The sequence below is a fragment of the Excalfactoria chinensis genome, chromosome 8, assembly GCF_039878825.1.
Source record: "Excalfactoria chinensis isolate bCotChi1 chromosome 8, bCotChi1.hap2, whole genome shotgun sequence".
In the NCBI taxonomy this organism is placed as follows: domain Eukaryota; kingdom Metazoa; phylum Chordata; class Aves; order Galliformes; family Phasianidae; genus Excalfactoria; species Excalfactoria chinensis.
In genome coordinates, this window is record NC_092832.1 from 25,807,831 (window position 1) to 25,835,066 (window position 27,236).

Consider the following 27,236-nt stretch of genomic DNA (forward strand, 5'->3'; position numbering starts at 1 on the left):
CCTACTTGGTGAGATCCAGGGCGAGGATCTGACCCGCTGTGTTCATGCACACTCAGGAGCAGTTCTACTGCTGACCCTGCACTCGTGTTCTTACCTTGTTGGGATCGAGTTTACACTTGTCCACAGGGTTTGAGTCCTTGATCACTTCAAGCACATCTTCACCAAACCGTTCTCCATAAAATCCCTACAACCAAGAGCAAATGCACTGAGATACGGCATCAAAGGTTGGAGAGACAAAGGCACATTCAGGGGAGGTGAATGCCCAAATGCCTTCAATAGCAGCCGCACCAGGGCTGAATGTGATCTGCTGAACCTAGGAGAATTCAATCAATCGCATTCCAGGGACAGCAGGAAACAAACGAGCCTAACACCCGGAAAGCCAAGAGAACTCGGGAGCCTTCCAACTGCACACACGCGCTTTGAACAGACCTCTGAGCTCGCTGTGTGTCTGTGAGCTCAACTGAAAGCTGGGGTCAATGCAGGATCTGCTTGGACATCAGGTGCCGCATCAGAGCGCAGCTCTGCTGGGCTGGATGAATGGGTCTGAATTCAGCTTCATGCGCCCAGACCTCAGATAACGCTGCTGCTTTCAGCCACGTGACAGCAACTAAACCGTGCGCAACAACAGCAGGTCAGATCTATTCCAGCAGTTAAACAGGGCCAGGTCTGAGGAACAAACTGGTGCTTACGTTGGCACCCAAAGACAAGGTAGATTCATCGGAGTTGCCTTTGCTTGCTCAATGGCTGAAACAAACTTCAAAGATCTGAGACACCCACTCTGGGGGCTCTGAAATTCAGCCTCTGTTAAGGGTACTGTCTCTAGTAGATAGAAGAGGAACATGACGCAAAGGTGAAAAAATGAGAATAAAAACCAATGCTTTCCATCAGCTGGATTCTGTAACGCATCTCAGCCTTTTTTCAGACCCAAGTCATCCCGTTTACACCAGGCAGCTGATGAGAAATGCGAACGCTGTGAAAAGCCACAGACTCTCAAGTGATCATAGCAGGTCTGCAGCCCTTGTGATTTGGGGATGACGGATAGAAAAGAGACAAACTACAGTTCACAGAGAGAACTGGAGGCCCGCCGCAATCATCTCACCTCAAGCCTATGGGAGATCTCAGCTAACTTTGTTATCGCAGGCTCCTTGTAAACAAACTCTTGTTCATCCAGGTCTCCAAACTTGGTTCCATAGAAACCGACCCTGAAGTAGGTGCCAAACATCCTCTTTCCATCCTAGGTTTGGAGAAACAAAAGGTTATTCCAGTGCGGGGACAAGCACAATCCAAGCGTGGTTGCAGGAGGGTTCCTGACGTTATGCAAACTCAAAAAGAAATTAAAAATGAACAAAGAAGAAAGAGAAAGAAAGAAAGAAAAACACACCTGGAACTCGGCATGAACACATTTAGCAGCAGACACCGCAATGAAATTACAAACTAATATGTGAGGTTACATGGATCAAGGGTGACCATCAGCCCAACCTTGCAATGCCTTCTGCCACCCCAGGAGGAGCCTGAGGGCATCGGATGTTGGGGAACAAAGGTGAGTTCCTACGCTTGGGTAATTCTTCAGGCTCTCTGAGCACTCTGCAGCCATCCCTTGGCCTGGCCCACAGCTGCCAACAGCCTGCAGCACGCAGGGAGGACACAGCACAAAAACAAACCCCGGAGATGCCCTGCAGGGCCCCACAATCCATCCTGAGCTAACTGCAGGGTTGGGCTGATGTCCATGCCAGAGCACTCACACTCACACACACGCACTCACTCACACATACACACACACAAGGGCACTGCTGGAACAGCACACAGCCCTGGGGCTGTCACAGCCTCCTAGGGACTGACTGCCAGCACGGAGGGAGGGCCAAAGTCACTCCTGCTGAAAGCAGATGCAATTCAGTGTGTCATGTACCTGCTTCCTTTTGAGCCAGTGGTGAATTTGGCCCAGAAATGCAACAAAAAGAAGAGAAACAGAAAGATTTTTGCTGGAAAGTAACAAAGAAAATCTGATTAACAGAAAGAGGAAAAATGCTTTAAAAATAAACCACACCTCTAATCTTGTTAAAACAATTCACTCCGCATGCACAAACCAGAAATGCTTTTCAGCAAGAGACTGTGAGATGTTCACCTTTACTCTCGTGAGAATGCGTGTGCACAGCGCTCCGTGCCCGATGCAGGGCCAGGTTTGGGTTCAGAGAGCACCCGTGGGTGTCCTGCCTGCTGCCCATGAGTTTTATTTGGTATTTAGTTTGTATTTTTGCTGTGCTAAAACTGATGTCTTGTGATGATGGTGAACACAATCTATGGAAGGCAAGGAGTGTAAAATAAGGATATCTCAGGAGAGCTCTGAAGCACTGCCATGGTGAGGTGCTGGCCTGAAGGACACAGTGGGCAGCGATTGCTTTTGGGGTGAGGGCTGCTGCCTGCCCCACACTGCAGAGGGCAGAGCTCAGCTCTGTGCCCAGCTCTGGCCAGAACTGACTAGGATTTGTCCCTGTCTATGGGGCATGTGAGGTTTGGGGTACAAAGCATTTGCAGAACCTGCTTCCTACAAGGTAGGAGCACACAGCCATCTGCACGCATCACTTCCTACAGCTCGCGTATGTTTATGTTACCATAAAAATAATGAGGGGGGAAGAAAATGCTGTCTATTAACAGCATTAATTAATAAGTAGTTCTGGTAGCATTTACTAAATGCATAAAATAAGAATCAAGCCATGTGGGATGGGGAAGTCCAGCAGCTGGGAAGCCAGGTGAGATCCAGCCCCCAGTGCATGCTCCATCACCATGAAGTCCAGCTGCACTGATGTTCCCTTATCAATCCAGTTGCTGATACTCAGTTATCATGAGGACCTGCCCACGGGGGACATTCAATAGCCGTGAGCCCCATGGGATGAGGAGAATTCAGTTTCTTGCCTGGAGTTAACACGAGATGGCTCTGCAAACCTCACTAGGTTGAAATTTAGCCTATAGCAAAGTCTCTGGAATTACAGTACTGAAATGGGAATGTATCACTTAGAAATACTCCATGGTCTTGTTTCTGAAAAGAGCTAAAAATGCAGATACGAGGGAGGAAATATTAAAAGCATTTTATCTCCTATTATTTTTTGAAAAATAATAGGTCTTGGGGAGGAGAAGAGAATGAAGGTGAACACTGAATAGCCATCACAGAACTGGCAGAGCAGATAACAGCCACCATGACACATGAAGGTTCATGATTTGTTATTATGCATGGTAAATACCTTTCAAAATTGCTGGGAATCAAGTCTGAGTTATCTCTCGCAAACACACAAAAAGCTTTGCCAACAAGACCTGAAAGAATCCAACATGGGAGGGAGTTCTGCTCTGCTTTCTCCACCAGCAGAGCTGCAGCTGCCTGCAGGCAGAGCCAGCCCCAAATATGCATGAGGGAAAGCGACTCCTTCGTACACACAGTGCAGGATGCAAAATCCAACCGTCTCTACCAAAGAGAGCATGCTCTTTTCTTGCTCAGTTTCACCCAAGGTCCTTTGCAGCATTGCCAACTATCGCAAAGCTTTCAATATACATTTTTCACCATTTTTCAGTTCCTGGAGTGTTGCTATTCGAGGCAACATCCCCTTTGTTGCGTGCTTCAAAAAACAGGCAAAACCAAAAAGATTCATTTAATAAACCAACTGAGGAGCAGAGCAACCCACCACTCCAAAGGCATTGGCGCCACTCAGGACACTCAGGCTTGCAGTTGGCAATGCTGCCTTTCCTGGGACACGTGGGCTGTACCCCGCTGTTGGCATAGCTTGTTGCTAAAATGAAACTGGGATTTCCACAGAGAAAAAAAAAACAAACACAAGAAATAAAAAGGGGAGGGGAGGGGGGAGGAGAAAGCAAAAAAAAAAAACAAACAAACCACAATTCCACAAGTAGGAACTTACCACAACAGACAATAGTAAGAGTGGGGAGGAGGGTCAGCAACCAGGGCGATAGAGGAGAAAACAGAAAGTATTTAATTAGGGAAATTCCAAAAAACAAACAAGCAGCAAATTGGCAGCAAATAAACTTTAAAATAAAATAGAAGGGTGAGCATCAATCGAGGTATTTAAAAATAAGGAAAAAAGCAAAAAAAAAAACCAAAACCACCATGCAACAAATCTGAAAGCTACGAAGCACAAAGATCAGGAAAGTGTGGCAATGAAAGAGCACGATGACAGACGAGAACATAAACCATGGGTGTCTTTTACCATGCAATAAAACATGACTGAGTGATGTTAGAACCATAACCAATGACAGGATTTTCTTCAGGGGTCGATTTAGGGGCAGACTAATCAAGATAGATGCTCACAGGCCTTCACGTGCACTGGCTATTGGATGTGGATGGTTTACACTCCTATGACGTACTCCAAGTCTCACCTGCTGGGACTTCTCACAGGAGCAAGCAGATGATTTACATCAGCCCACATTATTTGTCACACAAGGCAAAGGAACTTTGATCTTGGCCCCAGTTCAGGCGGCATGGGCTTAAAAATGCTCTCCTGTGTTGGAAACTTGGGGTGAGATGGCTCACACTAAGTCTCCTGATTGACAGAAAAGCAGAGACTAGCTGGGCAGCTGAATGCTATGCCAATAATGCGGTACCACACTCATGAAACATTCAGAGTTTCTTCTGTGACTTCTTGACTCTCATGTACCAACTGTGTCAGCTGGGCTGGGCCCTCACTGATCCAACCCCCTGTGCTGGGTGCAGCATCAGATGAAGCTGACTGCTCCGCTTGTTTCTGAGCCAACACGTGGTTCTCATGGTGTGTGCTGCAGAAATGGGAACAACCAGCCTCTACAAAAATGGAAGCAGCGAAACTGACTCCAGTTAACACAACTGTGCTGTTTTACTGCCAGATAAAGCTACTTAATGAATTGATTGTTCTTAAACGAACAGCATAAAGGAGCCTCTTGTCTGAGACACATCTTGCACATGCAATAAAGCTTTTTTTTTTTCCAGCACCTCTGAGCATTATTGCTTAAATCGACCCCTGTGGGTGGGGTGAAAATATGGTATGAAGGGATGTTGATGCTGATGGAAAGAAGTATAAACGAATTATAAAAACAAACTAGTGATGATACAGTGGCTCATTCACCAAAGAACCTCATTAGTGGAATACATCAGCATCCATGCACTACCTACAGCTTCTTATGAAGAATTTCCTACTACAACCACAATCGGTTTATTGGTATTTCTTTGGTTAATGAATTCAGTTTTAACAGCAGACAGCAACAGAAATACCCACAACTAGCACATGTGGGCAAGCATTGGCGTGAGTCATCTGATAAATCTATTAGTGTTCTTTACTAACTAAATGGAGTTACCTACCTCCCAGCCAGTACTCTGTGTAATAAAAAGTAAAAAGCGCATGTCACAGAAACAAAAAAAAAAGGTCCAAAGGCCAAAACATGATCATCAATGTAAGGCAGTATAAACTTGAAATGGTTTCAATGATTTTAAGACATCGTGCAACCAAAACAGACCTCTCTGATCCAGAACGACACCCAGTGATTGCCCCTTATTGGTTCATTTAACCTCACAAATCTGGCAGTGCCAGAACACAGAGAAAACAATCAGGCCCTCAGCTGCCGAACACCAGCTGGATCCCATGGAGTTGATGCACTGACTGACATCTACTGTTAGCATAGGGGTAACTACACCAACAGACAACTGTACTAAGCAGCCCACAGCCAGAAAGCTGGCTGGGGTGGGGGCTCAGAATAGCACTGGCACATAGTGAAGGAGGGTCTGCCAAGCCCGTGTTTGCCTGCAATGAAGGCAGGCACCCATCAAATATCTCCTAGAAGCTTCTAGAACGTTGCCAAGTGCTCTCATCCCCTGCTTAGCTGAGGTCTGTTGGGCTTTGTGAAGGCTGGTAAAGTCTGACGTCTCCCATCAAATGCTCAGCACCTATCCTGCTGGGTTCTGCACCAACTAAGTTCACAAAGATTCTTCCAACAACGTAGCCACCACGTTAATAGGCAAATAAAACTTCCAACATTTCTCAGCGTTACCTACCAGGCTAAAGGCAAGAAACAGCGATTCTCCCAGAAACAGAGCATGCAAAATACATTTTAAAACAGCATCTGAAAGAATTAACTGGCACGTGGTTGGAACTTCTTAACTCTCGGATAATTCTGCAGTTACAATAAAACCTGGTAGGTGATGTTCTCCCATGTTTCTCAAGTCAAATACACAGAGAGAGAGAAAACTCCAGTTAGTGATCCTTGCATTTGCTGCGGATCACCATTTGGCAGCTCTCATGTAATCTATTAAAACGTTTTTTTTTTCCTTGGTGGGCAGTTTTTGTTTGATCCCAATTCAGACTGCAGCTGAAAATCCAAATCATTACCTGGTGGACGATCTTGCTAAACGCTTCTTGGAGTTTACCATGAATAGTAGATAGCTTCTTGGCATCTCTGTTAGCTTCATGAATAGGAATAAGGACTTTGTAAACCTCATTAACTGCTTCGTACATGCCAGCCTGAAAAACAAGGGCCATCAGATCGCTCCATCAGTTCAGCAGCAAGAATGATACGTACCACCAGCACTCACATTTTAAGACTGCAAAAGAAACAAAGTGGCCCACACACCAAAAGGCACTGTGGGGTAGTCAGCACCTTTTCCTTACAATATACCTATTTCTCTGATGGAGATGATCCATGTAAAGAGATAACGCACCATCCAACTTAGCCAGCTAAGTCTAACTCTGCTACAGAGTTACTGCTGCTTGTACTTAAACCCACTGAATATTTTATACTTCTTTGTAGGATACAATTCACCTGCTTCCAGTTGTTTCTGATGGATACATACCACCAGCACACTAACACTGCTCGCACAAAGCTCTCAGCCTACCCACTTTGAATAGGAGGAAAACTAGTACAGCCTTTATCTGCTGCTGTGAGCTCCAAAATGTGCAGTGTTGAAGTGACAGATGTTAGGACACCAAAAAGGTCCCACTCACTGCAGTTCACTTGAAAGGGCAAACTGAGCTGTCTTGAGCAGCTCAAACTCCCAATGCTCCACGTGAACTGAGTGGTTATAACGGAGCTATACAGTCTCACAGAGAAGACATTTCCCATTACGTTGCCCAGGAGAAGGAGAGAGGTAAAGAAATTAAAGTCTTCTACCATGGAGAAAGATGCTGCAGCCTGCTCCAGCAGTCCCACCAGCCCTGCTTCTGTGAAATACTTTCCAGAACAGATCCCTTCTTCATCTGGTGACACAACATCATCAGAAACTGCTGACTCTTCCAAAACATTAGAAGATATGTTCTAAGGAGACATAACACAGGTAAAAAAATTGTTCTCAGTTTAAATGACATTCAACACTTTGAAAGCTTGATGATTTTCAATGAAATCCAACAATGTTTAAAGCAGCAGCCACCATGTGCTTTTTGTTCCATGTCCTTCTAAAACAACAGGGTACTTCAGCACACACTGAAACTGACTGGAGTGGCCCATGTGTTCACAGCTGACTCTGTGCCTGTTTGCCCTGCCTAATGTCAGTCACAGGAACCCCTTCCATAAGTCACTTCAGAACAACTGCGCTCACATCACAGTGACTGGACTAAACAGTTGGTAAAGAAATATAACTTCAATGAAGAAATAAACGCAATTGGATTCATTCAGCCCACAGATGTGAGGCTCAGGGGAATCAAGCTGTGTTCAAGCTTAGTTGTTTTGAGAACTTGTTACGATGCGTTATCCTCAAAATAAACAGAGTGAATGCAGTGTGAATATCTGGCATATGGGAGATGCTTTGTATCTTATCAGAAGTGACAAAACCCCTAAATACACTACAGAAGACAACCTCTACCTGAAACGTAACGCATCCTACAGGGAGGTACTTTCGGTCTTCAAGCATGCTCAGATATTCAGCCACCAAGGCTGCAGAGTGGACCAAACACTGTGCTGACTCTGCATGATTGCTCCTCTCTGAGTGTTTTCCAGCCATGTTCTGTAACCAGGTCAAGCGCAGGTCAGGGGAATTCTGATAGCCCTTTGCAATCCTAGTTAGAAACAGGAAAACAAAAAGAGAGGGGAAAAAAAATAACCACACACAGAAACTCTGCAATTAGTATGCAGTTATTGATGTTTAAGTAACAATCACTTCAAAGATTTCTTAGCTAGCTACTGGTGGGCAAGCAACTGGATTTACCTAGAGATGGCACACTGCTTCCAAGGGTGACTGCTGAAGCTCATGTCTAAATTTCATATTTCACCTGCAAACTGGAACTGCAGCATCACTGCTCCAAAGCTATGCTCCGTAAGGGCTCAAATGAACATCTGAGTCCAAAACCAAAGAGCAATTAGCTGTGTTTATATTAGGTGACGTGAATCATGGCAAGCAGTGCAAAACAAGCTTTAATTATGAAGCAAAATGATTGCCAAATGCACAATCAAGATTCACAGCAGCACAACACTCAGAGCTCTAAATACAGAAGTGCTGTAAGTACTAAACTTTGCTTCAAACAGCAGCTGGACACTGACATCTACTGTCCCTGCTGTGCAATGAGAACGGACTCTACCTGTACATCAGGTCAATTAGCATTTCCGGATCCTCCTGGTGCTCCTTCATTTTAACTGTGTCAGAGAGGATCATGTGGAGGTTGAACACTAGATCTTGGACCTGTAAAAAAATACACTGCTGTGATGAAGTGACAATGGGAATCAAGCTACTTACTGCTATGGCAGGGCCACAGCGGCTCTGAGCCTTTGTGTGCTTACATCATTGTCAGAGTTAATCAAGGATCAGGGTTTGATGTACTCAGGTCACAAAAAAGTACATAAATCCTTCCAGGCTGCAAATGAACTTAAAAATGTCACTTATCCCGTGGTTCTTTTACCTGATCAGGAAACGTTGTCTCTCTAAGTTCCAGATCTTCTTCAGCATACGTTAAAATAGTCTTCAAGGAACGTCGTAAAAATTCCTCATTGAAATTCTGGGATGTTCCCACCAGGGATGAGAGAGACATCGTCACCTGCATTTTCACCCTGGCAAAGTTCTGCAACAGAGAAACTGTGTTTCAACAACCTGTCAATACTGTGCACTCACTGCTATCAGTCCCTGGGCCCATGGTCAGTGGATCGCTCCAGTTCTGCTGCTCAGCATGCTCATGGCATGCCTTGTGAGCACTTTGTGACAGACAGGCACGCGGCTACTTGCAAAATGACAACTGGAAGAGCTGAGGCTGAGAACTTCCTTAACACTTTGAAGCACATGTGAGTTAGTAAACCTAACATCTAATTAGAAATTACTAACATCTGGAGGGAAACAAAATCCCAGTATTTCTAACTCATTTTCATGCTTGTCTTGCTGATAAGCCCTCTAACAGCCTTTCTTTCACATGAATGGATACACGGTGCTCCATCCAGAGGTCCCCAACCAGTTCCCATATAATAACCTAATGAAGTGCAGCAGGATACTCACATTCCCAATCTCAAAGTTTTGCCTCATCAGTAGGTAGAGCGAGGCACTCGCGTGTGACCGTATTGTGCTGATGCTGCTGCTACAGTGTCTCAGGAGCCTCAGGCACAGATCTGCGCACTGCTCAGTCTCCTCTTCAAACAGCAGCTCAGGGAACTGGAAAAACAGCACATGAGAAAACTACTGCCTGGACAGACAGAAACAAGCACTCAGACATGAAGGCCAAGGTGATCCTTGCAAGCATGCACCAGCAGTAGAGGAAGATCGATCCTCTCAGCTTTGAGGGGAATTATGCTGGTTTGAACCACTTCACTTATGCAGTTAGAGAGAAACAGTCACTGGCAACACTGGAAGACAATTCATCGTACCTACCCCACCACTCCTTGCTCCTGCATCTACACGTTTAAACTGATTCTGATTCACATTGATTCCAAAAACTCAAGCTTAACCTTTGGGCTATTCCCAGTACATATACAGAACCAAAGTTCAAATTATGGTTCAAGTAAAAAAAAAAAACAACCAATTCTAAGTGAGATTCATCCTTAATTTCAGCTGCTCTTTGTGCTGTCTGCTGGCTAAGTTCATCTGCTTGCCAGCAGGAACCCACACCACACTCCCTCCTTGTGAACTGCACCTCTGTGCACAGCTATCAAACCCAAAGTGCATAAATAGAGGACCTCGATAGCAAAAACCGTTTGGGTTTTATCCATCCTGAGATATCCCATTTCCTGAAAATTAGTCCTGCACAAAACAATACATGTTTGGTAAAGTGACAATAATGTAAAGGGAAAAAACAGCCCCATCCTCCATCAGCGCTGCTCAGGATATATTATAGCATCGGCAGAGAATTCACCTTTGAGACCAAAGCTCTCTGTGTTGCGAAGCAGTGTTGGAGATAAAGTGCACTTTGGTTGCAGGCCATGCTGTGCAGAAGCACCTTCAGCACCCCGCCGAGGATACTCTCTTTGGACTCTGTCACAGAAACAGTCTGCAGGCAAAAGCAAACCAAGGGTCATACAAGCACAAGCAAACCTCCTGGGGGAGCTGCAATAACCCTGCTGAAAACCCCCTTCAGCATGGAAAAATTGCCCGCTTTGCTGAGCCTGTGTAACAGTCACATTTCCGAATCAGCTCCGGGTGATGGAAATCTGACCCATGAGCTGAAGGAGATGGAATGACACAAAACTGCTGTATGTCCACGCTCACCAGTGGGTAAAGAGGAAACAGATTTTGTACCCAGAGCGAGGAGCCTGGAGGCTCTCCTGAACTGTGCCAATGTGTACAGACACAGGAGACTGGCCTGGAACTGAATGACTTCAGGCAGATTTGGGAAGGAACCAGAAGAATTTGTTGCAATAGGGCAATAGTAGCCAATTTTTACTGTTTGTTAACAGAGTTTTATAAACAAATTCTTCTTATACTACAAAAAAAGGAACAATTTTCAAAACATCTGAAGGAAGCTACAGTAATGAAAAACCATATTGTAAAGGGCTGAGCACGAGGAGAGGCATTACAATCCTTCCTGCTGCAGCAGCAGACCTGAACAGTTCTGACAGTGTTCAGGCAGTCAGAATGGCAGGAAGGTTCTATTTAACGAACTGCTGTACAGCCAGGTGATCCTAATGGATCCTTACCTGTACAACTATCTCTAGTGTATCCAAAATAATTAGATTTGCTTCTGTTGCAAGATTTCCATCAATAAGTGCTTCATGTTCTATCTCTGCTCGTGATCTATTCAGAGAAAAGAAAGCAATAAAATTACCTCCTGCTAAAGAAGTAAACCCACGCATTCTCCACTTGAAAATATTTTCTCATTGGCAGGAACCTCCTGATCACAATAACATACTTATTGCTGGACAACACTACAAAGATACTTTAATGTATCCATTAAGAGGACAGGAAGAAGGACTTGCTTTTTTCACACATACAAACTTACAGGTGATTTACGTTCATCATGCTCAGGAAAGATCACACTACTTTCTGACACTCCATTACTCTCCCAGTAAGACAACAAGCGTTTAGAATCAAAGTCCAACTCAAACTGGTTTAGTAGCATTGTAAGGCATGCAACAGCGAAACCAGGAACAGAACGAATGGTTTCATGTTGTAGGCTATGGACACACGGTGGTGCTACACGAGCTGGTATTGATGCACTTTGTTCCCAGCAGCCAGACTGGTTGCAGTGCAGAGTGCACACTGTGGAGGTGTGATCTCTGCCCTCTTACACTACATTACATTACAGCTTCTGAAGAATATCTTCCATGCCACAAATAAAAAACATACACAACCTTCCCATTAAATACCAGCCACTCAATTCCCTCAAAAGGCTGACAAAGTTCATATCCCCACTCACACCCTCAGGAATTCAACAGAAACCACCTCATTTCAGTGACAGGAGCTGCACTTGGCAAAGCCCCAGTGCAATATTTAAAGGGCTCAGCTACAGCTTGCCCTACACAGGTAGTCTGCCATCTCTGACAGACTCAAGCCAGGCCAAGTGGCACTGGGGGTGTGATGCAGAGTACTGAGCACACACCAAGGAGAATGGAGCTGTCTCGCCTGGATGTGTTCCTGGAACCTGTATTGCAGCAACACTCCCATGCCACGCTGCCTCCCATGGGAGCTGGCTCATATATTCATTATCTGCTCCTCAGTCTCCAGAACACAAAGGTTTTGGTACCTGACACTTCTGGGCTAAAGAGAGGGGCCCAGACCCTGTATCGATAGTGAAATGATACATTCTGCAGGCCAAGATTTAATCCACTATAAGTGCCCATGGCTCTGGAGTTGAACGTGGTGAGATTTATACCTACATCACTTTGTCAGGAGGTTAAAACATACCGCTGATCTGGCTTTCCTGATGCCTCAGCCAGATTGCAGCCACTACTTGACATAACAGGAGACCTAAACTTCTGTGTCAGACCAAATAATGAGAAGCTGTAAAGATGTACTTTCAAATCCAAGAAGCGTCACTATATCTTTGTGGGTAAAATTTGGCCTGACTTCCAACAGGCTGAGGACCCGGCTCCTCAGTTTCATCAGGGCTTTACTTGGGCTGAGACTACTTTCCTGGGATTAGGAATAATTCCATTGCTGGGAGGATGGAGACTGCAGGTTGCAATTTAAGGAAACAGAAAACGTGCACTGCAAAGCTCAAACACAACTCCTGAGCCTTCCAGATTAAACAACATTAGAAGAGGGAATTATAAAGGAAAAGGGCGTAATAAGCAAGAAGAGCTCATTCCAACCGGTTGCACACACACACACGCACACTGAAAACTTCTGCCAAGCATCACAAACAAGACTGTGATGATTGAGTCTGCAGATGTATAAATGGCAATTTATAAGAACTGCACACCAACACTACAGTACCTGGCTGGTTTGTGGCTTCTAAAAGCACAGCACATGTGGAAAAACAATCAAAGTGATGGATTAGGGCAGGAAAGGAAAGCGAGCTTTGACAACTCCAGAATGCTCTTACGTAATAAAGGAAATTGACATGGGATATATATGCTACCTGTGAACATTGTTCGTGAATCTTCTCTCTAAATTACAACTTACTGCAGGATTTTTAGAAGGCCATGAACGGCACTAGTCTTGTTAAATCTCATTCAAAAGTATTGAGAAAGTAAGGAATGATGGAAAATAAGAGTTAAGACAGGGCAGTCTTAGGCAAAAATCTATATGTACACTGCCAGACCTGCTCCAGTGGAGGGCTCAAACAGGCTCACACAAAAGCTAAGTGGACTGAGAGACCCTGCACTCCCACAGGCACTGTGAAATGGTTAAAACAGAAGGATAAGGCAGAGTTACTTGTCAAGCTTCTCTGTGTTTTGACGCCAGTGAGTCATATCCTTTCTCCATCTCAAATTCTCTTGACTTCCAAAAGCACTCCCAGAAGGACTTCTCTCTGTAGTATAATATTAAAATCATAATAGTAATTTAATATATATATATTTTAAGTAGCAGCTCTACATCATTCACAAGCAACAGGCTGACAGCAAGCTATAACTTATCCCTTAGATCCAGAGCTGTGGCACTCAGACCCCTGATGTTTATATGGCCTCTAACTGTCAGTGCTAAGCACCACGAGAGGTAACTTCACATGCAGTCATTTTCACCCAAGCCTCAGCTAACCAAGACAGACTGCTGAGAGGTAACTATCAGGGTTGCTGAGAAGCCACTTCTTTGGACTACTCATTGGCCTAGGTTCAGCAATCTGACATTACTGTCTGTCAGCTGAAGGCAGCGATGTCTTCAGGATGGTGCTGAGATCCCACTTCCTGTTTCACAGACTTTCTGTCTTTACTGTCACTTCTGGGAGGGCAGGGAAATTTCACCACGCAACATCCCAGATAAGGGATAAAGGCAACCAGGTCAGATTTAGGGGAAAAAAGAAAAGTACAAAGGTCCTTAACCCTCTGAAATGACTCATTAGTTATGTCTCTAAACTATTTATTCAATATAGCCCACAATGAGTGGCTCACAGGTATCAGGAAGCCTCTGGCAGAGTAGGAAACTGAACCCAAGCTGATTCTTGTCCTAATCCCTGGGCCATTTAGGGAAGGGAGCAGCAGCTTTTGATAAATGGGTAGAGTGCAGAAGATGTCTTTTCTTACCTAATTGTCCTCTGCTTCTTCGGACCATTTCCTGCCTTGCTCCTATGCTTCCCAAAATAGCCTCTTCAAGCTTGGCTCTCATGTCTTTTGACTTCTTGAACGTCAGACTGTTCATTCTTTCAAACACTTTCTTGCCCTGCAAGTTTCAAATGACAGTGAGAGAAGAGGCTTTCGATTTGGATTATTTACTAAGCGTAACAACTCAAAATACCATTCCTGTATAAAGAGAGATAGGAAGAAACACAGGTCTAGTTGCTAACTAGATAATCTACCCAGACCCAGCAGCACTTCAAAAAGCTCTCTTATGGCTGGGAGCAAGCAAAATGGCCAAGAGATATCTCCTTTACTTTGCTGCAGTTTCCAGATGAGTGGCAAGCAACACAAGCTAGGTAAGAAATGAGACACAAACACTTGCATGGTTGAAAAGTAAACATGGAAGAAGGCCAGAGGCTGCACAGAGAAGTGCTTAGCCATGGGATTTAGATTACAGGAAATACTGAGAGAGCAGGAAATGCCTTTCTGGGGTTGTACAAAAGATGGGAGTGTAATATTTCTCTGCGAGCCTTAGAAGAAACTTCAGGAGGTTTAAATACCAGTACCTTGTATTCAAAACAGGATACGCAAAGATAAAGCAAATCCAGCAGGCGATTGAGCTGCAGCACTGACAGGTCTGTGAACCACTTCTGTAAGACACTTTCATCTGCGTTCTTGAGCACCCACAAGAGACAGATCAGAAGGCTGCGGCTGGACTCTGTTGAGAAGGTGGAGTGCTGCCTGCCGCTCTAAAAGACAGGACAAGACATCTGAAACACTGGATTTCATGTCCTAATGTCTCAGTCACCACTGAAAGGATTTCCACAAGGTACTACTCGGACCTAAATAACTGTCAGGTAGGAACAGAAGTGAATAGGGAGAAATGGAAGGGTCTGCTAGAACTGTGCACAGAACAAGGGAAATGGCCTATTTACATCTTCAGCTAAGTGAAACTTGGATGTGGTAAGAATTTTTGCTTAGAACTTATAACAACCATTGTAATTCACAGAGCTTTTATGCAATTGTTCCAGAAACAGAGATTCTTGATCGGAAAATTCTTACCTTTTCTGAGGTTTGTTGATTCTCATCCCTGCCTGACACTTATAACCCCAATGAGACAGGCACAACAACATGCAAAAGTGATTAGTTTCCCTTGTCTTTCACCTTCTACAACACCCAGCTACAAACTGATACAAATCTCTGCTGCTCACTGATCAGCCCTACAGGGCGTGCACGTGTCAATATTGACTTATTGACACAGGGTGAGGGTCAAGGAATAGGCAGGGATAGTTTTGTACCGATGAGGTGAGTAGAAAACTGCTGGGCCTGGTGAGCTGAGGGACCGATGTCCCTGCGATTGCCATGGCAACTGTCTGGCTTATCATGCTTCCACTCTCGCCTTCATAATCATCAGCAGCAACGCAGCTTGGCCTCCCTCGCTGATTGTGACTCTCTGCCAGAAACACACACATCCTGGTTAATCCCCAAACTCTACACATTAATTCCCAAACTCAACCCCAGCCTCCCTCCACAGTGCTTGTTTCATTGAACCATCTAGCAAGGCAAACCGGGAAATATCACACCCACTGATAGCGTCCTGAAAGTAAACAAGGCTTACTATTATTTGGGATTATGCAAAGCTAAGACAACAACAGTTTTCAAAAGCAATCTCTGCAACCTCAACATCTAGAATGCTTTTGAAAATAGACTTTTCACTCCCTTGAATACAAACACCACAACCTTACTCTTTGCTTTGCTGTGCCATTAAACTCAAAGGATGGCAAGGACTCCAAATCCCAAACTACTTTGGACCAGACACCCTGCCCTGAGCTGACACATCCCACCTCTGCTTCTCTGCAGAGAGCATATAAACAGGAGGGGGAAAGGCTGTTTACAAGGGTGGATAGTAATAGCACAAGGGAGAATGGTTTTATACTGAGACAGGGGAGCTTTAGGTTGGATCTTAGGAGGAACTTTTTTACACAGAGGATGGTGACACACTGGAACAGGTTACCCAAGGAGGCTTTGGATGCCCCATCCGTGCAGGCATTCAAGGCCAGGCTGGATGTGGCTCTGGGCAGCTTGGTCTGCTGGTTGGTGACCTTGCACAAAGCAGGGGGCCCTTTTTAACCCAGGCCACTCTATGATTCTAATTGTTCTGAGCCTTTCACAGTATATGGGATGACTTTTGAATCAGGTCAGAGCAGAGACAGGCCAGGCTTACACAGATAGCAATTAAAATGCACTGATAGCTTTTCACTTTATGCAAACAAGTGGCCAAATGCAGCTTTGAGTGTTCAGTCATTGACGCTTTTGCAAGTGCACTTTAGGAGATGCATGTGGAAACACATTGAAGTTATTATACTTCAGAAGTACAAACGACCTCATCCAACAGTAAGGGGACTTGTTTTAGAACCAACAGAATTTGTTCTAAAAAAGAAACACTCAAAACTCTGTGAGCAGCTGAACATATGCCCATAGCACAGAATATGGAATACCTGTAAAGTCATAGAGCTGAGGCACCGTTTCCATGATCACACCAATCAGAGGTAGATACAGCATTGCCACCCGGGCCTTTACCTGCGGGTCAGCGTACCGCGGGTCCGAGTCGTGACTGGACAGTAAGTTGTGTACCATATTGATGACCTTCTTATGCAATCCAAATAAACTGTTAAAAGAGAGTTGGGTCACGCAGATTAGTTAATATCTTCAAAGCAAACTGTATTTTGTAACTGAGTGGATTTGGGGGAAAAAAAAAAAGAAAGAAAAAAAGAAAGAAATCCTAGTTTTTATTTTTAACTTCACATAAACTGTCACTGCACACCTTCTTTGATCACCCAAGGGTTTTACTAATGGCTGGCTTCTGACCGTGCCATATAAGAGGTACAGAAACATCCTGCTGAGGTGCACACCTTGCATGATGCGAGCACTCTCATGTTTTCCATACAAAGCCCCAGCTCTGCAGTGCTGCTGTACTGGGTCAACTGAAGAATGCTAAAAGAAATGGCGAAATACAGAGGATGGGGAGAGAAATTTGAGAGTGGGTTTACTGAAATCATTTGTAGCGCACTTTTCTGTTTCTGTTTAACTCCATGTACAGAGAGAAAAGCCCTCCTAAAGCAGAACATCGCTTTCATAGGATGATCAGGAAGATTCTGCCTCAGTTTCCTGAATCCCCATGCAATTATTCAACTGAAACAGACTACTGCTCAGCGGCTGAATGCAAAATGTCAGAGAATTTGAGGGGCAGAAGGAAAAGCCCAGCAAGAAATGGCCTTCCTCATTATTAAGATGCAAACAATGGCAGGGCCCAAGCACCATTCCCTCTTGCAGAACACTATGTGTAAGCCTACTGGTGCTCATGCCTTATGAACATAAACCCCTTTGACTCCTGAGAACTCACCCTGCTCCTCTCAGTCCCCTCAGCCACCATACAGAGGGCAAACTCTCCCAGAGCAAATAGCATTTGCTATTTACTTCTGGAGGCAAACCAGTCCAACGCAACAACTCTACCCCATGCACAAAGCAGCCAAAGAAGCTCATACATGATGCAGTAGCAAAACATAAGCTTCAGTGTTCAGACCTGTGGTATTAAAACAAGAGCCGAAATTCAGGCAGTATCCATTTTACCTGAAAAGTAGAGTTGAGTTCTGGTTAAAAAAGACGAGAGGATCTGACTGGATTGTTGTGGGTTTAAAGTGGTTACAAAGACACCAGTATAGGTTAGGAAGATATCAGCTAAGTGAAACTACATTTCTCTCTGTGTTTTTCACATCACACCAAGATAAATCCTACAACTGCCTTGTCATTATCAATGAGATCCTAAACAGCTGGGAAGGAAATGCTTATTTAAATAACTGTCAGCACAACCTTCAAAGAAAAAGCTTTGTATTATTTTGAAGGAGTGGCATCTAGGTAGCACTTGAATAGCTGGAAGCAAGCTATCCTGCAGGCAATGGAACTAAGCGCAGGGAAAGCATGTTCAAACAATGCAGTGTAATTAAAACCCAGGGCTACATGAGTCTCTTCTTCCCTTTTCCTGAACAAAAGGGGTACAGGATCAATCTGTATGGAGGACGAAATATGACCTGCTTATCTTTCCATCTGATAACGCAAAGAAGTGATCCTGCTGCCCGCCCTGCACTGGCCCCTCTGACATCTCAGCCTTGGATCTGTGTCAACAGTGCACACCTCTGCAAAACTGACTTTTGCTGGTGAATATCCAGGGTCAAATCTGATTCTTTCATATCTGTCCTGTAATGTCAGTCAACAAAGTCAACGCAGACACTATGAAATGAGCAGTAATTGTTATTACCATTGAATAATCAAGACATCGCAGTGCTGTCAGCCAGGAAAATCTGTTCAAGGTCTGTTTGCCTGGGCTGACTCACTACCTTGTTTAATCCACGTGCTGTCCCCTCTTTTAGACTACAGGTGCTCTGGAGGAGGACTGTGACATGCTGTGTTATTGTACAGCACCTAACACAGAGGGATGTAACCAAACCATTGCCTCTAGGCAACACAGCACTGCAGTCTTTCCTTTTCAGTGGAAGAGCCAATAAGCTGCAAAGCACAAGCCATTCTGGAAAAACTGTAACAAATAAATGCATTATTGATACACATCTTCACCAAAATCCAGGAGCCTTTGATTAAAAGGGATTTCCAGAATTGCACTGGTATCAGTGGGCTTTTGCTGTCTACAGAGAGCCCCAGATAGGAGCTGTCTCTCTAGTGGACGCAAGCAAAAACATTCTGACAGCTCCTCTGTGCAGCTGGACAAAGATAAGCACCCAGGTCCAAGCTTAAGGGCTGAGAACATCAAGGTGACAGCTCAAAAAAGCAGGTATGTGAGAAAAGAAAGGTTGTGAAAATAAGAGCAAATGAGATCAGAGACAGGACCTGATTTCTACCCAGAGAGTAGGATGTTCCTATGCTACAAATAGGATTTCTGCAGTCTGTGAATTGGTAAAGATTTGCTGCTTTTTCCATTTCAGAACAAACAAGTGGGACTATGGCGTGTTATGCACATATATAAGACAACACACTCATTTATGGCATCACTTTCTTCTCCAACAAGAAACAGAATTAATGTTTAACTCCTGAGACCTCTTGGTAAAGGGGCAGAATTACCCATGAATCATCAGTATTTGTTGACTCTGCTGATATTTCTGGGTGCACCTTGAGAAAATGCCTGCGAGAGAACTTAGGACTGCAGAAGCAATCAATAATTTCTATTGAAATCCATTTGAAGGGAGTAAGGCAGAAAACAGCCCTAAATAACACGAGTAACAGACTGGATGTCAGGACTACAGGCTACACTCCCACTTCAGAACATTATTTGCTCCACAAGCCAGGCAAGTCAGTGACCAACTCTACACACTTGACTCTATTTGTCTATTTATGTAACCCATGGGGGTCTCAGTGATGCATAATTTGTGTTGATACAGAGCAGAGAGGACCACAGGCAAAATGCATCATAACATTTAAAAGCACCAGCAACAAAGACTTCTTAAACACAGAACTATTTCTTTTGTTGCAGTTGACAAAAGCAGTTTTCCTGCAGGAGCTCCAGCGGTGCCCCTGTGGAGCTGGGGGCTCCAGACTGAACCTCTTTCCCCCCTCAGCTGGAAAAATGCAATTGAAATCATGTTCACAGTGCCAGTGCCAAGGAACTGAGAGACAGAAGGGCAGGGAAAAAGAAGAGGATTCCCAGCGTTAAAGAACAGGTCCCTTACCCTCTCAGCTCACAAATATAACATAATTCTGGCCAGGCCAGAACTTGCTTGCTATCCACTATTTACTGGGAACTACAGAAAACTCTTGAGGAAAAAAAACTGCAAAGATTTACCCTTCTGCATCGGGATCTAAAATGACAGCCAGTTCAGTTAACACAAGCCCAGCCAAGTAATGCTGCTGACGGAAAGGCACGGACAATTCAAACATATTTGCAATCTTCTGGTCTTGGACATTTGTGGAGAACCCAGAACTCTGAAAAAAAAACAACACCAAACAACCAAGTTTCAGCAGCTGCATCAAAAGGATCCTTGGAACACAGAGAGTCAAAGCCTACAAAACACAGCAAAAGCAGTTTTCAGAATTAAACACAATCCCAGGCAAACTATTTTTTCATGCTGTGTTTGGACCGAGGCACACCTACCTACAATATATCCAAGCTCTCTAATTCTTCTCTTAATTCTGTTTGTCATCAGTGCCTTCTCAATACAGCCTTAGGGAAGTTAAGCCAAATAATCCTTAAAAGTGGATAGGTTAAAACTGTTCACTCAGGTATGGATGCTTTTCCTCAGGCTTAAGAAAGCCTTAACTTGATTCAGTTTAATTGATTTTTCCACTAATTAATCCACCTGAACAAAACACTTGTTACTTTAAATTACTTTTTCTGAGCAGGTTGGGACAGCACTACAGTGTACAGGCAGTCCCCTGTTTGGTAAGAAAAGGGTAACACTGCACAAAGTCTCTTTTTAATGGCTCATTTACGCTCATGCATAACATGGACAGGGAATAGGTGCCTGGGGACAAAAGGATGTGTGGACACCATAGGGGTACACATATGGGCTTTTTTTTTCAATAATAAGATGTCAAAACAAGTGAAAGCCTACACAGAATTAAAAACTGTTACACTTCTCTTCGATGTCAAAGTCTGAATGTGAAAGACGCTTCCAGGTTCAAGATGTTGCAGGAAGAAGTAAACCCAAAACTGCTGTAGCCAAAGCCACATCATCAACCAAACTGCCTGCAACCCTTGCACAGTTCCCAGAGCCTGTCCCCATAGCTCACATCCATCTACTGCAGCCTTTCTCCAGCACATCAGTGGCAAAGGGGGCCTTTCAAGTGAGAGCTGTTGCTGTGTGCTTTCCAGCCGTTCACCTGTTCTTTCCTGAATGAAGTTAATAAACACTTCACACAAATAATAGCAAGCAGAGACTGAAAACACGGATTATACATCTACCTCTTGTGATTTCAACCTCAGAACAAAGCTCAGCTTGAATTCCCACACAGGGACCTTGTTTCAGGCTACCTGGGAGGTTGCTGAAGACACAGATGGCGATGGAGATGCAGGCGGTGTGAGCAGGCTGCAGGGTAAGTTCAAGGTGACGTAGTGTTCATGGCTGCAGATGATGCGAAGGAAGTCCAGCCTCAAAGATGCCAGGTTACTTGGGTTTGTCAAGGAATACATCTTTGAAGACACCTGGCAAGTTTAACCCATCAGACTGCAGTTAGCAACAAAGCAGATTACAAACGCAGCACTGGCTCTCTTGTCCCACTGCTGCTCCCAAAACTGCTTCCAAAGCAAGAATTAAACAACTTGATATCAATACATGAACCCATTCACATCATTTCTCTGTGCTACAGATTAAATTCCTGATGTGCAGGAGCCACACACCTCCTAGCCAATAACAGCACGTGCAGCAGTACAAGATGTATATAACAGCCCTATTTTTACAAGCAAATTCAGAAATGGCTATACTTCACTGTCTGCCTAAGAGAACAGTAACAGGTTATGCCATGGATCACAGCTAAGTCGTAATATTTATCTGCATTCACCTGTTTGTAGCAGGTCTTAATAAGACCAAAAACGAATCCTCTGTCCATGATAGACAATAGATCATTGAGGAAAAATGCAAGACTGGTGTTGAGCCTTTCAACCATTTCTGTATCCTGGAGTGAAGGAAGAGAAAAATGGAAAATGACAAAGAACACACTGAGCAGTGATAGAGCAATACAGCGTATTCATATGACAGCTCCTTGTCCAGGCATCAGCAAACAACACAGTAGGGTCTGGTGCCTGAGCTCTGACCTGAGCTCACTTTAATTGTTTGTCATTACCTTCTGGAACCGAGAGACTATATCACCAGCAATTGTGCTGACCAAAGCAGTTACATCATCCATGAAACGCTCAGGAAAACGATTCTTTCTCGAAGCATCCAGTTTGTCAGCAAAATACAAATGATGCACCATGCTCTTCACCTACAGGAATATAAATTACAGTGGAGTCACTCGTGGAAATGCAGCAGGATGGAGACTCGATTGTTGCTGTTTGTGTTTTCAATGATGAATGTTAAGGCAATAAGCAAAGTGCTTCCAGTTTGCTCACCATCAGCTCGAAGAAAAACCAGGCCTGCTGCAGGGCTGCCTCCCGCACGCTCCCACTGCACACGACCCACTGTAAGGCCAGCTCTTCGTGAAAAAGCTACACAGAGGCAAATCCAGAGTTAGTCCAAGCTTCATCAGCAGCTCACAAAACAGTCTGCATGAGAAATGGGAGCACGGTCCATGGAAAGTATGGCAAACAATGAGATGAAGCAAAATAAGAACTGGGAACATGACAGCAGTGGTGGTCCCTTAAAGAAATCCCCAACTAAAGATGAAGGATGATGTCATGACATGGAATGTGAGAAACGTTCCAAAGCATCTCGCTCCACAATTGAATTTCAAGTGTCAAAAGGATTTTTCACCCACCCAAAAGAAAAAAAGGTTTGGTGCTCATATTGATTTATTTTAAAAGTCTACCTTTCTGCCTGGTCTGATTTTTGCAGGAAAAAAAAGGAGTAAAAAGTGGACATATAAAGCAATTTGTACAAAGATGTACATTTACTGTGAGAAAGGACTTAAAACAGTAAGAAAGAAACATGGGGCTACGAATCAGCTTTTAGATTTCTTTTCTTGGGAGTACCAATCCACAGGCTGGACGCTGTCAGTGACCACATGTCCATCATACCAAAGTCAGGCATTTTGCCTTTCTGCTGTTGTTCAGTAGGGTCTCATCTCCTTAAAGGGAACGCCCTTCCAAAGCAACTCCCTTCCACTTTCTGGAGTCACCCTGGATTAACACCTATGTAACTGAGTTCAGAAAACATCTGTAGTGCTGACCATCTAACACACCGTAATAGTGCACACAAGGCTGTGTCATTTACACATCTAGTCACTACTCGTGATTTATTTTAAAGCTGTAGATACTTTGGCTCTAAACAGTATGAACATTAAATCAGACAAGCTATGCCTGATCTTATTCCTCCCAATTCAACTCTGTCAGAATACTTCATATTCACCACAGCCTGGATGTTCAGAGGTGTTAAGCAACAGCAGTTCCTAATGACCTCAGAAAGAATCAGGCTATAGATAAAACAGACGTTTTCAGAATGACTTGACCTCCCTGCCCCACAACATCAATTTTCTTCACTGAAATCTACCTTTTTAGTTGGTAACCGTCCTGTTAATGTTTGTAAGAAACTTGACGTCTCAGTGTGCGAAGACATACGATTACAACTTCGATCCGTAGCCTACGGAGTGGAGATGAATGAATGATGACAGGACATTAAAGTTTGCTGTGGATGGGTTTTGCAGCTCAAGGACAACGTACGTTTACAAAAACACTGTTCCAACTGTAGGCTTTTACTGCCTTTACACCTTTTTATGCATTCTCAAAGTCTTACTCATTTACAGATCTGCTTTAAGCAACATGACAGCACTTTTTACTGTTTTAAGACACATAGGCTATTTAAATAACTGCATGTTCTTATGCACAAAGACATCTAGTGCTGCAAAGCATGAAACCTTTTTCATCATTCTGTTTTATCAACATGCATATGTCAAGGAAGTAGTACTTGTAATTTCAGTGCCATACCTCTCACTCTACCAGACCAAGTACGCGGGGATGTACCCCACAGCAACACTGGCACAGAGAATGAGAAAATCACTGCAGTCATTTCTGCTGGTAATAATTGGCAGGAGTAGAAGTGACTGGATACTTCTGGAAGAGTGGTAAACTTGAAAGGAAGTACAGTTGAGAGGTATGTTCAAGGCAACCATGCAGTGGAAAGCAGCAGGCAATGGGGGCTAAAGAACTTAAGTCTTTCTGACCAAAGCTGCCATAAAGTTTTCATACTTTGCAACATGGAACAGATACAACTGGACCCAGAGAGTCACTGGTTCCAGCACTTAAATTTACACGTTTCAAGAGAGAATTTTACATGTCTATCAATTTTGGTTTAATAATATTCCACTCAAACAGTCATGAAGGATTACTTGACTATGAATACTAAATGCTCGATGAAAATGGCAAAATGGTTCACATCAAAAGAAATGGCAAACATGGACAAAACTATGAGGCTGTGATTGATGTTCCCATTTAACAATGTGCTCCACCTGAAGCTGAAACCAGTGTTAGAGAGAAAGGGAGGAAAAAAAAGAAAGGAGAAGCAGTCACAGCATTTACATTTCACAGACCAGCAACCACTGAAATGAAAGAAGGGGACACATTCACGCGCTTTGGGGTTTTTCATGCAGTGCAGTGAGGTGGTGGGGGAGAAGATGCCGATTTATAAAACAAAACTCAAAGTTTTCAAAGAACAATTAAATAAATAAGTAAATGAATAAGCAAACCACCAAAATCAGAGTATGCACTGGAGATATTCTACAGGGAAACATCAGAGAAAACAAAGCCAGAAAAAACCTCTACCGAAGACACCACCTGTGTTGATTCTGCACTTGGGCTGGGGTTGGATCCCCATGGGGCTGCTTTTGGACCACCAGTGTTTACCCAGGAATTGGAGCGGTCTAAACCCTGGGCATGTAATAGAAAGCAGTTGGGAAAGGAAAGAAATATTACATGTTGCATGCCATACAATAGTCAAATCTTAGCCCTTAAAAGCAATCAAACCAGCTGCACTGCAAACACAAATGCTGTATTTGTTGAGAGGCTTACTGTTGTAACTCATCACACATGTACACCACATTAATACTCCAGTCCAACCTGTCCTATCTGTAATGCTTGACATTCAAATACTATCCTCCTTCTGAAAAATCCCACTTCCACCAGTTGAAATCCAGCACTTCAGTAGATGGAGCCAGCCCAGATTTACTATGTGACAGAAGAAAATGGGTGCTCGGATGTGAAAGACAAAGGATGCTCTCATTTTTTTTCTCAGATCCTTTTCTTAAGGTAGACTCCTTGCTAGCTCACAGCCTATAAGCTCTACAGATCCTATGGAAATGCTGTGGAAACTCAAAGAGATCCAACTGTCAGCTCTCACAGGTTTTCATGGGCCATTGGTGGAGCAGCCCTGTGGAAAAGCTTTCACGTGGACTTTTGGCCATCTGCTCTGGGCACTGTGGCAAACAGAGGAAAGGGGACATACCTTTTCTGGAACCAACCTGCACTGCCAAACAAAACATCTGAAGAATTACCTTGCTTTTTTAAAAGCTTAATCTCATTTGTAGTTCAATTTTAGCTCTCACAGTGGATCATATGTGCAAAATTACTGTGGATCCCTCCCCTCCCTCCACTCTTTTCTCCTCTCAAGAAACTCAGAATGAAGGAAATGAAAAAAATTAAACTTGTGTTTGTCATCCGGGCTGTTCCCAAGTCAGGAACACTCAGTGGGATGCAGTGCACATTGATGGGTGTCAGGATCCAGCTCTAACAGAGGCAGTTGTGCAATGCCACCGTCACTCCCTGTAAATGCCACACATCATTTCTGACCCTTACATGAGAGAGCTTTTATCCCAGCTTCCGTGCCAGCCTAGAGCTTTTTCCCAATATGTGAGGCAAAGGCGCAGACTATTTCATCACAAATGTCATCAACCACAAAGTCCATCACGCCTAAAAGTCTGTTCCTCTCGTGAAGACAAATCTACCCAAGGATTAGGTAACCGAAACCTACTGGGATTCAAATCGTTAATACACTGAGCTATCCTCTATGCTAAGTACAGCCATGCTGTAATTTTGCTGAAGTTGCCCAATAAAAATATACTGAAGAGACAGAATGACTGTTGTAATCTCAAGTACTTTTTGGAAATAAAATAAATCAAACCTCTCCATCCCGCGTAGATCCACAAACATGTTTTACTTTGCTCACAATGAGCTCATATCAAAGAACTATGCAGAACTAAGTTCACCTTTTGTAAAGCCAGGTCTAATTCTGAAAACGCCTTTATCCAACTCCTTTTTCTGTTCCTATGTTTTCTAGTCACAGCCCTCTGCACACGTCCAGCCTCAGAACCAACATTCACAGAAGCAGATTTTGTGAAAACGTGAAGAGATTCCTTCATTTCACCCTTCTCTGGAACATAACAGTGCAAGAGCTTCTCTGGCCTGGTACATCACTTCCAAGTGCACAAAACTCTTGTTATATCCTGTCCTGTTTCTGGGGTTTAACCTGCAGCTGGGCACATAACGCACGTCTGAGAACATCCATCATCGGAGCCACGACACTCAGTATGTTCTGTTTCTTCCCAGCACATCCCCAGCATTTCAGGAACACTTTAAGCATAAAAATCTCATCCCACTCTTTTTAGACAGTTAATAAATCCTCTTTAGCAGGGAATAAAATTTACATGGCTTCAGTTCACAAATGAAGGCAAAATAAGCGACAAGACCAAAACCCTCCTCTATTATGCAGAACCACAGAAATCTTCCAAATCCTGTAAAGGGGATGACTGCTCGAACGCTCACAATTAAGCACAATGCTGAGGTAAGTAAGGCCTAAAGCAACTTTACCAAAACTATCAAACACGTTACAATAAGAAACAACACAAGACTGGGCTCTAAAGAGTTCCACCAAATATTATTCGTTCTTTTTAAAAGCAGAAAGACTCCCCGATAGATTCAACATGAAGTGTAAGCTCCTTATTTGGGTGTATGTGCTTGAATCTTTGCTTGGAGAAGCAGAATAGGAATTTATGCATCCTTTATGCTCCTTTCAGCACTTCAAGAACTATTCCTGTTTCTACTGACATTAAGAAACAGAAACAGTTATGTTAAACCACTGTTCTGTTTGGTTAGACCAAGCTTAATTTCCGATACTACCTAGCTAACCTGAAAAAATAACAACCCCATCAGCTATTATGGACATATTTGCATATTTAAAGCCTGGAGTACTTCTAGAACAAAATTTCTCTTCATTTTGTACTGGAACATTATTCACTATGCCAGCACACATAAAGCTTCTCATGCCCTGTGTAAATTCCATGTGCACATTACTGCCTATGGCATTTCACAAAAGGCCACGGTTGATTAATCAGCAAGATACTGAGGTGGTCTTTAAAAGATTTTAAGACTCTGAAGTCCACACTTTGATGAAACAAATAACTATTTGCCTACCCATGTTACTTCAGCACCTTATTTGGAC

The 27,236-nt window shown here is 43.7% G+C and overlaps 1 protein-coding gene across 15 annotated transcripts in view; it reads right to left on the reverse strand.

Annotated features, from left to right (window-relative positions):
- The window catches only part of DOCK7 (dedicator of cytokinesis 7), an 84,954-nt gene that overhangs the window by 4,835 nt on the left and 52,883 nt on the right, over positions 1–27,236 (reverse strand). The window contains exons 23-46 of one of the 15 annotated variants that reach the window (XM_072342673.1): positions 24,578–24,670; positions 23,298–23,387; positions 22,202–22,297; positions 21,934–22,074; positions 21,652–21,765; positions 21,125–21,295; positions 19,937–20,076; positions 16,587–16,756; positions 15,387–15,541; positions 14,655–14,837; positions 14,056–14,191; positions 13,250–13,346; positions 12,809–12,826; positions 11,071–11,167; positions 10,290–10,424; positions 9,440–9,592; positions 8,856–9,014; positions 8,538–8,638; positions 7,826–8,018; positions 7,138–7,281; positions 6,360–6,491; positions 5,336–5,350; positions 1,100–1,234; positions 95–184 (exon numbers count right to left, since the gene is read on the reverse strand). In XM_072342673.1, coding sequence (XP_072198774.1) covers positions 95–184; positions 1,100–1,234; positions 5,336–5,350; positions 6,360–6,491; positions 7,138–7,281; positions 7,826–8,018; positions 8,538–8,638; positions 8,856–9,014; positions 9,440–9,592; positions 10,290–10,424; positions 11,071–11,167; positions 12,809–12,826; positions 13,250–13,346; positions 14,056–14,191; positions 14,655–14,837; positions 15,387–15,541; positions 16,587–16,756; positions 19,937–20,076; positions 21,125–21,295; positions 21,652–21,765; positions 21,934–22,074; positions 22,202–22,297; positions 23,298–23,387; positions 24,578–24,670 — 2,958 coding nt within the window. Of the gene's footprint in view, positions 1–94; positions 185–1,099; positions 1,235–5,335; positions 5,351–6,359; positions 6,492–7,137; positions 7,282–7,825; positions 8,019–8,537; positions 8,639–8,855; positions 9,015–9,439; positions 9,593–10,289; positions 10,425–11,070; positions 11,168–12,808; positions 12,827–13,249; positions 13,347–14,055; positions 14,192–14,654; positions 14,838–15,386; positions 15,542–16,586; positions 16,757–19,936; positions 20,077–21,124; positions 21,296–21,651; positions 21,766–21,933; positions 22,075–22,201; positions 22,298–23,297; positions 23,388–24,559; positions 24,671–27,236 lie in introns of all 15 variants that reach the window. The other 14 variants (XM_072342669.1, XM_072342670.1, XM_072342681.1 and 11 more) reach the window with 14 other exon arrangements.